The following is a 14,633-nucleotide window of genomic DNA, read 5'->3' as shown; positions in this document are numbered from 1 at the left end:
TCGTCAAATACAGTGACTAATTCTCTCGCTAAATTGTAGACACCTTTTTGAATGGGACAGCTAGTTTAGAGATTTAAGACTGCTCCATATCAAATGTCAAGGATTGAACCCTTGACTTTTGGTTAAGGATGAATAAATCTCTTGCAAAGGATATTTAAATTATGTATATGCAATTAATATATTACGGAGTATATATTTTTAGGTATCAAATTATGTGCATGTAAATAAACTAAAGATACATAATAATATATTAATTGTAATAGGTGTATAATTTATTAACTGAACCTACATAATATGTTAAGTGTAAGTAAACAATACGCTAATTGTAATATATACATAATTTATTAATTACATATACATAATATGTTAATTGTAATTATAGGTACATAATTTATTAATTGAATGTATATAATTTGTTAACTATGTGTATATAATTTGAATGTCATTTTAGACCAGAATATAACAATTGGTAAATTATTATCTCTAACTTTTAAAAAAAAAAAAAGTAAATTTAATTTGATGGAAAACCTATCTAAAAGAAAAAAAATGTTGTAACTCACTATAAAATTATATTTTAAATCCCAATATATTAAAATACAACTAAATTTTTCCTCACCTCAAAAATGCTCTCTTTCAACTAAAATGTTAAGTACACTCTTAAACTATTTGAAAATATTCAATTACACTATTGAGTTAAAAAATAATTTTCATTAACGCCTCACATAATTAATTTTGAAGAGTAGGAATCCTATTCCATCGAGAATGGAATAGGTAGGGAATATAATAGGAATTCAATTTCATTGTTTGGTTCTTGTAAAGAATAGATTTATGAAATGCATGGCACTCTAGTTTATGGTTGGATTAAGGAATATAAATGCAATAAATATTCAAAAAAGACAATTATCCTTCACATTGATAAATGCATGCATGTATGTATGTATATAATAACAATAACAACAATAACAACAACAACAATAATAATTATAATAATAATAATAATAATAATAATAATAATAATAATAATAATAATAATTGTTGTTGTTGATCACTTGTTGTTGTTGTATAGTAAATATAACAAAAATATATAAGGATAAATTAGGTATTACCAAATTAAATTATTTCTAAGAATTTAAGAATAACCTTATATCAAAGTTCCTCTCATGGAATAATTATTCCTCTTGCAAGGAGAATAGATCATTCTTGAAAATACTATTACCAAGAAAATGACTTACCAAATGATACAATATGAATATTTCTAAAAATGTTATTTTATTCCCAACCTATTTCATGAACCAATCATGTTATTAGTGTATTATCACCAAAGTAAACTACTAAGTTGGCATCCAAATGTTCTGTGTAAATTAGGGTTTATGAAGTAATTTTTATATTTGTGACTTAGAGCATCCCCAATAGGGATATATAGATTTTGAAGAGTTTTTGCAGGTATAACTAAGAAAGAGAAGATTGAAAGGATGAAAAAAAAACAAAACAAAACAAAAAAACAAAACAAACTTTGAAAAAAAAAAATGTTTTAGATTAACACGTCCAGTGAGTGCGTGCTGGCGCATCTAGTGCGCCTTATGCAACCGTGGGGAAGGTTTTTTTTTTTTTTTTTTTGGCAAATTATTGTATGGACCATGAAAGCAATATACATTTTTTTAATATACTAAAGTGCATTATTTGTGTACTGAATTTATATTATTTGATAGTATATAAAAAATCATGTACTTTTGAATTGTGTACTTTATGCATACAAATAATGTACTTTTAGTAGATTAAAATATTAATGGTTCACAGAAATGTGTGGACCATAGTCCACGGAATAATGATTTTTTTTTTTGGGATGGATCTCACTTTAGAGACAAAAGACCAAGTTCTTATCTTGTTATTTCAAATCTTCTATATCTTATTTCTCTTGCCTCCACATTACACAAGGCCCCACAAAAAACTTCTAAAATTCACTATTGTGGATGCTCTTATGTAATTTTATTTTATTTTTAAAAACGAACTCTCCTACATTCTTCCCAAACTTCATCCCTTTGACCAATTGACCTACCGGGCACGAACTCTCCTTCATTGTCAACCATGTATAACGACTGATTTGGGGTGAACATGGAAACCATGGAAAAGGACAAATTAAAGGGCATGCCTTGTTATTGTTATTGTTATATGCCAACGAATTAATAAATCACTACATCAAGCTTAATCTACACTCGAATACCAAGTTGCCAACTCAACAAATTACTTAATACTAATTTGTTAAAAGTAATAATTACCCTTTCCAAAAGATCAAATGTTAACAAGAAGGTTTTTTTTTTTTTTCTTTCTAATTTTTTGGGTGATGAAAAAAAACTCATAATAATTATCCTATGGTGTATACTAGGTAAACCTCCATTGTGACCCTAACCACAACCTAAGTTGTCTCGACTCAAATCAATAAGACTAATAAACTGCTCCTATTGAAAAATAAACTTATAACCTTTTAGTTACTAAGTAAACAAATTAGCTAAAATTACCCCAAAATTTGTTTCTATTTAATGATGCAATTGAATGGTTTCAAATACTTCAAAAGTTTATTTGATTATCTTGCCATTCTCATTTGTATTTATTTTATCAATAATAAAAATGCACATTTGGTACATGAAAAATAAATAATTTTAATGGGAACAATTAATTAATCAATTTTTTTTTTGTTTCAAATAACACAACATAAAAGGAGCAATTCCCACTGGCACGAGAGGATCTCAATTTTGGAATGACATGACATACGAACATACCTTATTTCCAAGATTACAATGACATGACATTATATACCCTGTTTCCAAGATTACTTTTATGTCCAATCGTAAAAAGTATTGCTACTTGTCCATGTTGATGGGGGAACATTAAAGGTGAGCCCTTATGTCCCCAAATTAGATCTTGCCCCACCACGAAAGATATTCCTAATATTCCCCAATAAGCACCACCCCAATATGATTTTGTGTTCTATTTCTATGAATTTGCAACCTATATATATAGACAAAGCTTCTCCCATGTAAAACGTGCATGCAAATTAATCATCTTGTCTTGTCTAAATCAATAGCGCATAATGAAGAACAATTAAAAAAAACACAGTGACATTACGATCATTTTACATAAGGTCACAACTTAAAATGCCTAAGTTTAGGTGCCTAAATTTAAAATTTAAGGTGCTGTCTAAAACTTAGTGCGTAAATTTATAACTTAAGGTGCATAAATTTATAACTTAAGGTACATCACTTTCTAGTTTAAGGTATATTAATTTAACTCTCAAGGTGTGTTTGTTTAAAATTTAAGGTACATTATTTTAACTTAAGATACATAAATTCAAAGTTTAAAGTGCATAAATTTATAACTTTGGATGCCTAATTTAAAGCTTAGGTGCTTAAGTTTAAAGCAAAGTGCGTATGTTTAAAGCTTAAGATATGTCAGTTTATAGTTTAAAGCATATCAGTTTAACTCTTAAGTGCTTATGTTTAAAGCTTAAGATGCATTATTTTTCAGCTTAAAGTGCATAAGTTCGAAACTTAAAATACATTAGTTCAAAATACTTGATCATTTGCATCCATGTTGCCAGGAAGGGCATTAAAAAATAAAAAATCTTCAATTTGAACTATTAATCTAAATTAGATCAACAGTTAAGATCTCACCCTATTTTTCACCTAGGAAAAGCTTCGCATATGAACAATCCCCTATATATAGGGTCTGGTTCTCATGCAAATAGACTGCAAACATCCGGTCTTGCACCACTAAATATGCAAGAATGCACCACAACGTTTTCAAAAATGGACCAAAGTATGATGCATTTTTGTGATACATTTGTACACTTCACCATGGTACATTTCTAAATACATGATGCATTTATTCATACCTAATGGTGTATATATATATATATATTACCCTACCAATATATATATATACAAGCAATATAAAATTACCCCCACAAAAATTTTTCAAAAATGCAAAATTTTAATAGTAACTAAAAATAAATTATTCCGTATTGAGCCTATCTTACCCTACCATTTCATTTAGACAATGGATATTTTGACTAGCAAGTTTTTATCTACCAATTCAGAAATTGAAAGATCATTGTTAATCTATACCCTAAAAAAAAAAAAAAAAAAAAAAAAAAATCATCTTATTTTATAATGAGTCCACTTCCAACTCACTTCTCAATTTTCATGTTTTGGTTCTGTAGTAATTTTGGAGGGATTTTCCCTCCCTTACCTTTTGCTGCACATCCTCTTGTGGCTGTGCACTGCATAATAACATGTAGAGAATCGGCTCATTAACATTCATGAAACACGCGTTTTCTGGTAAGAGCATGTTAAAGGATGAAGGCAATACCATGCAGTCTTGGAAGCTTGCAAGTTGCAACCAGCACAAACACAACATAAATATTGCACCAACTTGATTAGCGTGAATGACAGTGCACTCTCATCCCTTAAGAGGTCGGAAATTCAAAACCCACTCTCGTATGGGAAAAACCAATATATCCAGCAATTTACCCCTTAATTAGGTTGACCCGGTGCAAACCAGGATTAGTCTGGGTATGGTACAAGCTTAAAGGTGCCCCTGATACTTGGGGTCTACTCAGGATACATCGTAGTCTAACCCCAAAAAAAAAAAAAAAAAAAAAAACATATATATTGCACCCCGATAAGCAATTCCATGATGTTAGCCTTGCCGAATAAACACACGTAAAGGTCATACCTATGTAGATCTCTTTCACCTGTGCAAAAACCCTTTCAATTGATCTGACTGACTATCATTGCCTTTTTGAGTTGATCTTTTGAGCCACAAACAACCCTGTAAATTGGATATTTTATTTACCCATTTAAAGAAGAAAATGTTGGATAACTTTACCAAAAAGTTTGATGCCATCCACCAGTGATTAATGATGTGACATACTCCTGCAATGAATAATATATAGTAATCAGTTGGACACAATAAATAGGTAATAAATTGAACAGCTACTTCCAATTGCTCCCAAAAATGACAGCACCAGACCACTTGCCTACAACATGGCTGCTTAGATGTGAAAAGGACAAATACAGAGGCTTTAAATATTTAAAAGGTATAGATATCATTCATATCAAGATAAGGGCGTGCAGCAACTATAGCTATTAATGGGCACCCAAAGTCCCAAACTATGAGCACAAGTTATTACAAGCATCTTAAATAGTGTAGTCCTAATCCCAGGTTCTAAAGAGAAGATTATTATGTTTTCAAAAAAAAAAAAAAGAAGAGAAGATTATTATGTACCCACAAATTAAACCCTGGGAATATAATAACAGCTACAGAATACACAATGGTATAATAAGAATTGTAAAGAGCCCAAACGGCCTTAGCTTGCAATATTTGGGAGAAGAATTTTAAAAAGAGTAAAAGATATGTAACTATAATATGAACGTTCTCACACCTGCTCATTTGCCGATGCCAGACTGAACTCTTCACCAGCATGCACATAATTGGTTTCTACGGAAATCAAGGCTTGATTTGTAACGGGAACACTCTGTCGATCTTCAAATATTGAACAGTGATCACATCTCAAGGCTGAAACGCAGAAATTTGAAACAAGTTGTTATTGTATAAATCTTACAACAGCAGTTTTTGGAATTTCTAATACCAAGTGAGGATACATCTGAACTACCTTACTGGCCAATTGCTGATTCAAACTCTCAAGGACCTGAGTACCTAGGTTAAAACTGATCCAGGTAAACATTCAGGAGTTGGTTTCAAAAGAATTAAATCAATACAAAACATGGGAAATAAATTCCATCAGAAACTGATTTACATTGTCTAGATAATGAAAATTATCATGAAAACGGGCCTTGATGTCTATTAACATGAGAATTGAAGAAACAATTTACACATCATCCATGGAACACTAATGGTAGGTAGATGGTGCTTAGTCAAAATTTTCCATTAATATATCCCAAGACAACCATTTTGGTACTCCATGTTCTAGCGACATTCAAAGCATTTGTACTTCATAATCACCTTAAGATAAATACATAAGAAATCTTGTAGACTCAGGTTCAAGTGAATCCAACTTCAGAGAATTGATCAATATATGCATATACTCCCCTCCTTAGATCCCCTCATGTCTGCAAGACTGCAACAGAACAATACGGACTTATTAACAAAAGCTATATGACAAGAAAATTTTAGAGTATTGTTCCAAACATAACTACAAGTTCAATCGAATAAAATACCCATACCTTAATACCAATTCACTTTGCTGATGAAATCCGATGTAAGAATGGTAGCCTGCTGCTTGATGCACCAGCTCTGCTGCTCTGCCCACGAGCAATATTTCCAGCTTCAGTTGAATCCTCTTGTCTAGGGGGACTACTCTTAAAGGCATCAGCAAGTGAAATAGATGGAGCAGGTGCGTTGCTCGCAATCTGTCAAGCATCCAATAAATAGTATTAACAGAGATTGGATAGTGGCTACTTACAATAAAATAGAACAAATAATAATAGACAGTAATAATCAAGCAGAATCCCATATGTTCCTTCATAGATTTATCTTAATGATGGTGTATCAATACAAGTTTATTGGGTGCATAAACATTAACAGATATAGGGAGAGACTACATATAAGTTACGTATGTAATTTCATAGAACTCACATTTTTTGTAGTCAGATTATCAGAATTGAGATTATGAACAGCCCTAGGCTTAAAGGGAATGTGACCAGCAGGACGTGCAAAACTAGTTGATCCACTTTGTGCTGTAGTTTCAACTGAATCGAGATTTGAACACCATTAGAAACATAACCTTAATAAGCAATCATGTATCAAGCTAACCCAATAGGAAAATGGGGCGCAGAGTTGTAAATTTAGACAATCAAAATAGAATGGAAAAGAAACTAGAGCAGTAAGCCAGACAACAAGGTTCACTCTGAACAGTACCAACATGCTCTAAACATCTTCACTATTACTCTCTCTGTCCTTATGTTTGGTTCAGTTAACAAGACTTGACTCAAACTATTTACAATTCATTTTTTGTAATATTTAATTTAGAATCAGTAAATCAAATTTATATAATTAGAAACTACATTAAATGTTCTATTAGACACAAAAATCTAAATTTTAAATTTATAAGAAAATGTTGAAAAAAAATAAATGGAGGATTGACAAATGAATAGTAAATAGGACAAGTAAAATAGGACAAAAGGACTATTATTAACATGATTTTGAAACATATCTCATCTCATTACTTATGTGACCAAAAATATGAAGAAAAACCCAGTGCTACTAAGCATATCAATATCTTATATCTTATGTATACTATGATAAATGACAAGGATTTAAATCTTGTGAAATCACATCAATTGCAAAAACAAAGGGCATAACACTGGGTTGACAAACAATCCTCTTTCAATGTCTTCTACAACTTGAACCGATAAACATTTAATGGTCACAGTTTTGTATAATGAACAAAATTTTAAAACCCCTATCAATGTTGAAGGTACTTGTTCTATAGCAGTTGGAACAATCACATATCTAACTCGCAACAATGTGGACAAGTTACCTTGCCGTGTGTTTAAATCCTTTGGCAATGCTCGTGTACTGGTCACTGCAGAAATTGGCTGTGGATGCTGACAAGTTTAACAAGAAAGCAATAGAACATACAACCATTGTTAGAAAGAAAAGAAAATAGTAGGAGAAAAAAATCAAGTGTGGAAGGGAAAATATTGGATGCTCTTAAAGTAGCAATATGATTTTTTTTTTCAGAAACAAAGTCTTGAAGTACTAACAGGTGATTGAAGCTGTGCCTTTGACTTCTGCGACTGCTGATACTTCAAAATGGTCCAATCAAACACGTAATCAGATTCATATCCTGCCAGTAGGCAAGAAGAGAAGTCAGAATACTCATAGAGTTATCATGCACCTTGAGAAATATGGGTTGAATTAAGTACGGAGTATATTAACTATATATATGAACTTGGGCCAAAAGTTGCCCATATAGTCATATTAGTGGTGTCAGCAAGAATGGCCTTCCTGGTTGTTTCCCATGTGAAGAAGAAACTTTTGGCAAGTCAATTGGCTCTCCAAATTATTTTCCAAGGAAAGTTCTCTCTTTTATTCATATTATATCATGCTCTTTCTAACTGAAGCATTGATAGCTCTATATTGAACATGTTCTCACCATTTCCTTAAACATTCTAACATGTTTTTATTCTTTCATGTACTATCTCATCATTCTCACTGACACTTTGTTTCTTCACTACCCACCACTCATTGTGGCAAAGCTAGCATTGACCTATTGAAAGATTTTTTATTTTACCATTGCATGAATGCATAAAATTCCAGTCACACTCCACTTAATCTAACCAGCCATCATAGAATAAAGGGAAAACAATACTTTTAGCCCCTGACTTGTCACTTTTGGAAATTTGGTCCCTGTAAGTTAATTTAAACAAATTTATCCCCTTAATCAGTATGTTCATAATGTTGCACTTTTAATCCCTAGTGTTTATATAATTGTCAAACTCCATTAACATATGAGGTTATTTTTATCATTTAGAATCAATATTCACGGTTAAAAATGACGTTCACATAGAGAGAATGAGACTTTAACCATGGATATTGATTCTAAATGACAAAAATAACCTCATAAAAAGAGTTTGCTAACAGAGTTTGATAATTATATAACACCAAGGACTGAAAATGCAACATAATAGACAATTAAGGGACTAAATATGTTTAAATCAATTAACAGAGACCAAATTTCCAAAAGTGAAACAATTCAGGGCCAAAAGTGGTTTTTTTTCCCTAGAATAAACATTTATCACGAAATTATTGTATATTTTACATATAAACTAAATTGATCTTTAGATGACTGCATTACTCTTGAGCGTAACAGAAAATAATAACATATCTAGATAGTAATATACAGAATTCTTATGCAAGTGATAGAGACATTCTGACATATGTGATCAAATGAAGATTAATGTTTACTAAATATTGCTCTGATATATACATTAAAATATTAAGTGATAGTGACATACTGAGACATGATATCAAACTTTCAGTGATAACTAATCATTGCTTTGAACATAGAACTCCCACCTTCACGAGTAAATAATTCACGAAACAAGCGCTTCAGGAATCCATAATCAGGTCGCTGATCAAATGACAAGGAGTGACAATAGTGCATATATGACGCAAACTCCACTGGATGAGATTTGCACAGAACCTGACGAGAGCATCAATTTAGATTAATTCTAACTCTAGAGTATGAAATCCTGCCACAGCTTATTATCTCCTAAGGTATTAGGTATATTTACAATTTCAATTGATTTAGTACTGTAATACATACATACATTCATATATATATATATATATATATATATGTATATGCCAATAAAAAGTTCACTGATATAATTTACAAGCATGAGTAAATTGTTAATAGTAAAAAGTTTTAAAGGACCAAGTGCTTCAAAATCATTCATTAGCTGTATGGAACTGTCAATGGTTTAAACAAGACATTTTCCAATGACATACCTCAATTGGCGTTGATAACTTTTTCTCACATATCTTGTCATATTTTTGCTTCTTTGTTGCAGCTTTTAGACCCTGCCATGGAAGGCTACATGAGAAAATCCATTATTAATTTCATTAAATCAGAAAATCTTTTCATAAATAATAAATGCCACAGACACTACAAGTACTAATCAATTTGAATATGCAAGTGCAAAATATGAATTACAAATAAACATACCTCCCTCTCAGGAAGTACAAGAGAACATAGCCAAGAGACTCCAAATCATCCCGCCGACTTTGTTCTATACATATGAAACCAAGAGAAAACTATTGCTCAATACCAAAGAGAAGAAATATTATTGAAGCATCAAATAGTTACCTATTCCCAAATGAGTGTTGCAACTTGCATATCGTGCAGTCCCAGTGAGGTTTTTGTTATCTCTGTGGCATCATAGATGGTAGAAGAAAGATTGCATTAAAATCATTTGGTAGAATATGATTTTCAGCATATATCTATAAATATGCCACAATTTTGAAACACCAAAAATTGCAAGAGTTCATTGCTTAAAGTGATGGAGGGATTTCTCTATACTGTTGAAGCACTGTCCATTGCTTCTATTATGCAAATCCTACAGAGCAGCCTCAAAATGTTAAGCATCAACTTATATCCCTAAAGTTCAGCTAGAATTTTAGTCAAAGTTTCCCCACAATAAATCGATGTTTCAGGTTTATAATTTCTTAAAGTAACACTTTTGGATTCTGTTTTTGCCATTGTATTGATTTTATATTTTATATAGATTCATTTTGTTCAAAATTTTCAGTCAAACCTGCTTTATATAAACTGAAGCAAATATAATTTACTTATGTTATTCTAAACAAAACTATTCTGGGATGCAAAATTCAAATTACTGATCCAGTTTCACAATAGTTTATGGTTCATTTGTACAACTTTAAAAAGCAGAGAATTCACTTTATGCTTTAAGTAATAGGGGGTTATTGCACATTTGCACTCTAAAAAGTAAGGCCACTTCATATCATGCAGTCTCAGTTGGGCTTCTCTCTATTACCTCATATAAGTTAGAAGTCCAGTACCAACAACTCCCCAATGAAATTATATGCAGAATATGACTTTCAAGTTTCAACATACTACAAATATGCCACAATTTTTAAATACCTAAAAGTTGACAAAGCCCAGCCACATACACATCTAAATGAGTTAGAATTATGATTACAACATAAAGGGTATGAAGATGGCAATCTAACACTGTAATGGTATTTTTGAAACTAGATGCATTAAATTGGAATAAATAACCAAGAACTACCACTGTAACATCAACCAATCCAGAGTAAAGAGAGTAAACACCATATGATATAAACATTCCAGGAATATCTTAAGCATTGAGGTGATTACACATTTGATCAATGCACCTGTAAGGAATGTGCCTGTTGGTAGTGGGATCACGATATCTTTTGGCAAGTCCAAAATCAATGATGTAGACCTGAATTATTAACAAGAAATCAGAAAAGAAACTGCATATTATCCATGTTATATCAATGATATAGTTCTGAACAATAGTGTCACCTGATTTGCCTTCCTTCCAAGGCCCATGAGAAAGTTATCTGGTTTGATGTCTCTGTGCAAAAATCCTTTTGAATGTACATACTCTATTCTGGTAATCTAGGAGCAAGGACAAAAAGGTAGAGGCTCAATTAATCATTCTTTGAGACTCATGTCATAAACGTCACAAATTCACTCTTTCTTAAGAATAAGGACACTTCATAAGGAACTTTTAACAGCACCAGGTACTTATTCTTTTATGCTTATCAAAAGCCAAAGATGCAAAAGTAAATACCTGGACATAACACATTCAGTCCCTATTAGCACCAAAGTTCATTCAATATAACATGAAATTAACAGCTACGCACAGATAATCAGTAACCTTCTATTGCTAAAGCATTAGTAAATGGTTGAGAAAAACAATCAAACAGAAAACAAATATAGGTGAAAGTGTGAAACTTTGATTACCATCTGATCAGCCAACATAAGAACAGTTTTTAGAGAGAATTTCCTCCCACAGTACACAAAAAGGTCTTCAAGACTGGGTCCAAGCAAATCGATAACAAGGACATTATCATTTCCATCAACCCCGCACCATTTTATGTTAGGAATTCCACCTGAAATCAACAGCACACAGCATAATTAATTATGAAAAAGTAAGTGCCCAGACAAAATAACAGAGATCACCAAACAATTACCTCCTCCCTGAAGTATATTATACAGCTTAGCCTCGTAAAGCAACTGGGGATGATTAGTCTGCCTATTTTCCTACAACCACATGAAAAACAGTCAGATAATGATATATTTTTATGAACATAACTGCTAAACTGCCAGGCATTTCTTTCAGTCTTTCTTTACAAACTATTTTAATGAGAAACGTTTGGTCCTTGAATACAGTAATGACACTTCAAAAGGCTTCTCCATCAAGGTTTAATAGGCAGAAAAGCATCAACTCCAACAAACTTTGATTACAGACAAAGTTCTGTCCTTTATACAGTGACCGATTACTAAAACAGATACATGACAGTTTGAACTAATTGCAAACACATTCTTCTTTTAAGCTCCAATTTCTAATAGAATTCACAAAAGATTACAGTTTTACATAAACTACCATACTGATTTGAGTGATTTCCCAGCCAAAAATTAAAACCATTCCTTCACACACAGCTAAATACTCTGAAAAGTGGATTATATGGCCATACTGCCAAAGAGAGCATACCATCTTAACAGCAACGATCTCAAAGGTATCGATATGAGTAGCTGAAAACAAATAAATAAAAACAGAAATGTCAACCATCAGAAATTCCATAGAAAAGATGAACAAACAACAACGGAAAGAAACAGCGCAGAAGCAGAAAATAGAGACCTAAAAAGATTTCTCCAAAGGAACCGCTCCCGATCTTCCGACCCAGCTTATACTTGTCGCCAACTATTCTCTCCATCTGCGCATATAGATGTGCGTATATACGCAGATACGCGGGTGTGTATGTATATATGTGCGGGTGTATAGCAGAAAACGCAGAGATGGATTCGATTAACTATTGAGATTGAATAGCAAGTAGAGACCTAGGGTTACTGATGAAAGTTTTCATTCAGCTTTCAGCCTGAAATTTCCACGAGAGAGACAAAGAGGACTAAAACAAATAAAATAATAAAAGAAAATCAGGGAAGCGTACAGGTGCACAAGACAGCGTCGGGAAGACGAAATTATGGACGCGTCTTGTTTCCCATTTTTAGTTTTTCATCGAAAAAGAAAAAAACGTACTCCGTATCTATTACTCCCTCCCCTTCATTTCATTAACTTTTTTTTATACAACTAGTGTTTTACCCGTGCACCGCACAAAAAAATTTTTATTATTATGAATTTAAATAAAAAATTTAAAAATATAAATATATTAAAATGTACAATATAATAATATAGTTGAATTTTCATATATTTGGTCAAGTATATGTTATCATAGCATACAAAATTAAAATTTTGTATGATTAATATAATCTCTAGTCATATACATATTTATATAAATTGATCAGAGAAATTTACATAATTAAATTGAATTATTCCTAATCGTATTTCATATATATCTATATCTATATCTATATATATATATATATATAATAACAAAAGTGCCTAGCAAGAGTTTTCCCCCCAAAATTGGAGGGCATTTTTGTAAAACCAAACTCATAATTATTTTAATAAAAATCATTGATTTTATTGACTAACCATATATATTTTCATAATATGATAAAATAGTAAATAAAAATGTCATTGAGAATTAAAATTAATTACACTCAGTCAGATATTTCCGCGTAATACTTCGTCATTGTATGATAAAAAAAAATGATAAACAAGGAAAGAATATGAAATATTCCAATAAATTTTTGTCTGAAATCAAAGATATACCTTTTTGGGGATTATAACGTTTTTTATATTAATTAAAAATTTGAAAGCTTTTACCTTTCTTGATCTCATCCATTGTGTATAAATACACTCTATATGTCCATACACAACCCAACTAAGGTTATTATTTCATGGAGTTGTGAGCGGTTGGTTTGGAGGATCCCGTCGGCGCTATTGGTGGTGAGATTTTCCGACATTACATTCTGCTATACTTACTTCTTTTTTTTTTCACGCTTCAACCATGGATTTTTGGGAACCTTTTGATTTTAATGAGTTTGGTTGACTATGGCGTTTGAGTTGGTGTTGTCTATTTGAACGGTTGACTGGTGGGTGATTTTGCAAGTTCAAGATGGTCCGCCGTGGCTGAGTTCTGCCGATGGGTTTTGTCTTTCGTTTGCTGTTTCCTTATGGATTTGTTAGGCTCTGTATGGTGTCATGGAGTTGTGGCTTGTGTTGGAACTTGGGGGCATTGCCCATTGTTTCTTTCCGACATCCTTGTGTTTTCCGGCCATTATAGTTGAGATTTATTGTTTGCTACTTCAACTGACGATGGCAAAGCTTGAAAATTGCTTTGGACAATGGCTTATAATCTTAGAGTTTTACTATCTAAAGGCAATGTGTTGTTATTCTAGATGAGATTTGCTATTGTAGATATCATTGGCAGAGTGGTAGAGATATACAGAGGAATATTGGTGGGCGGATGGTTAGGCTCATTGACTTTGTCCTAGAAGATGCAATGTACTCCTATTTCTTTATTCATGCAGTTTATGTTAAGTTATGTGCACTGTTTTTTTTTTTTTATAATTTGTTTTTTCTTCTCCAGTGAGAATCAACTACACTGTACAGTTTGGGATGCTCATGTGGATCAGCTGCTCCCTCATTTCAATACTACATTGAAAAAGAAAAAAGATTAAACTGAGAAAAGAAAAATGTAGATACATTAGAGTTATCAAAAAATTGAATCAACTGTGGAATTCGACCAAACTTTGAATGTAAGATTCATTTTTAGCTGCCATGCAAATTTTAACTCTTTCAAAGGCAAGTAGTATATTATTTAGATAAATAGTTATGAGTGCAATTATTTCTACAGTATAAGTAGTGGGTTTGTCTACAGTTAAAAAAGAATGAGAAGATTCAAAAGAGGGCACATATGAGAGTAACAGA

The 14,633-nt window shown here is 31.9% G+C and overlaps 1 protein-coding gene across 5 annotated transcripts; it reads right to left on the bottom strand.

Annotated features, from left to right (window-relative positions):
- Positions 1-4,389: 4,389 nt before the first annotated feature.
- On the bottom strand, positions 4,390-12,778 carry LOC116022419 (casein kinase 1-like protein 3). 5 transcript variants are annotated; one of them, XR_004099182.1, is made up of 18 exons: positions 12,438-12,778; positions 12,291-12,331; positions 11,770-11,839; positions 11,540-11,688; positions 11,096-11,191; positions 10,942-11,012; positions 9,893-9,954; positions 9,752-9,815; positions 9,535-9,619; positions 9,100-9,226; positions 7,785-7,867; positions 7,559-7,625; positions 6,655-6,767; positions 6,243-6,428; positions 6,022-6,136; positions 5,672-5,726; positions 5,439-5,574; positions 4,390-4,827 (listed from the first exon to the last, which is right to left on the bottom strand). XR_004099182.1 is itself a non-coding variant. In XM_031263147.1 (15 exons), the coding sequence occupies exons 1-14, from the start codon at positions 12,511-12,513 to the stop codon at positions 6,255-6,257; spliced, it is 1,278 nt and encodes a 425-aa protein (XP_031119007.1). In that variant the 5' UTR covers positions 12,514-12,778; the 3' UTR covers positions 5,766-6,136; positions 6,243-6,254. The 5 variants fall into 5 exon arrangements, 1 of the variants encoding a protein (XP_031119007.1); XR_004099179.1 differs by having other exon boundaries at positions 4,390-4,931; positions 5,441-5,574; XR_004099180.1 differs by having other exon boundaries at positions 4,390-4,931; positions 5,441-5,574; positions 5,672-5,715.
- Positions 12,779-14,633: the final 1,855 nt, after the last annotated feature.

Source organism: Ipomoea triloba, chromosome 6, assembly GCF_003576645.1.
Source record: "Ipomoea triloba cultivar NCNSP0323 chromosome 6, ASM357664v1".
Classification (NCBI taxonomy): domain Eukaryota; kingdom Viridiplantae; phylum Streptophyta; class Magnoliopsida; order Solanales; family Convolvulaceae; genus Ipomoea; species Ipomoea triloba.
The sequence above is the reverse complement of the archived record's forward strand: the minus strand, read 5'-3'. Positions and strand labels throughout refer to the sequence as shown.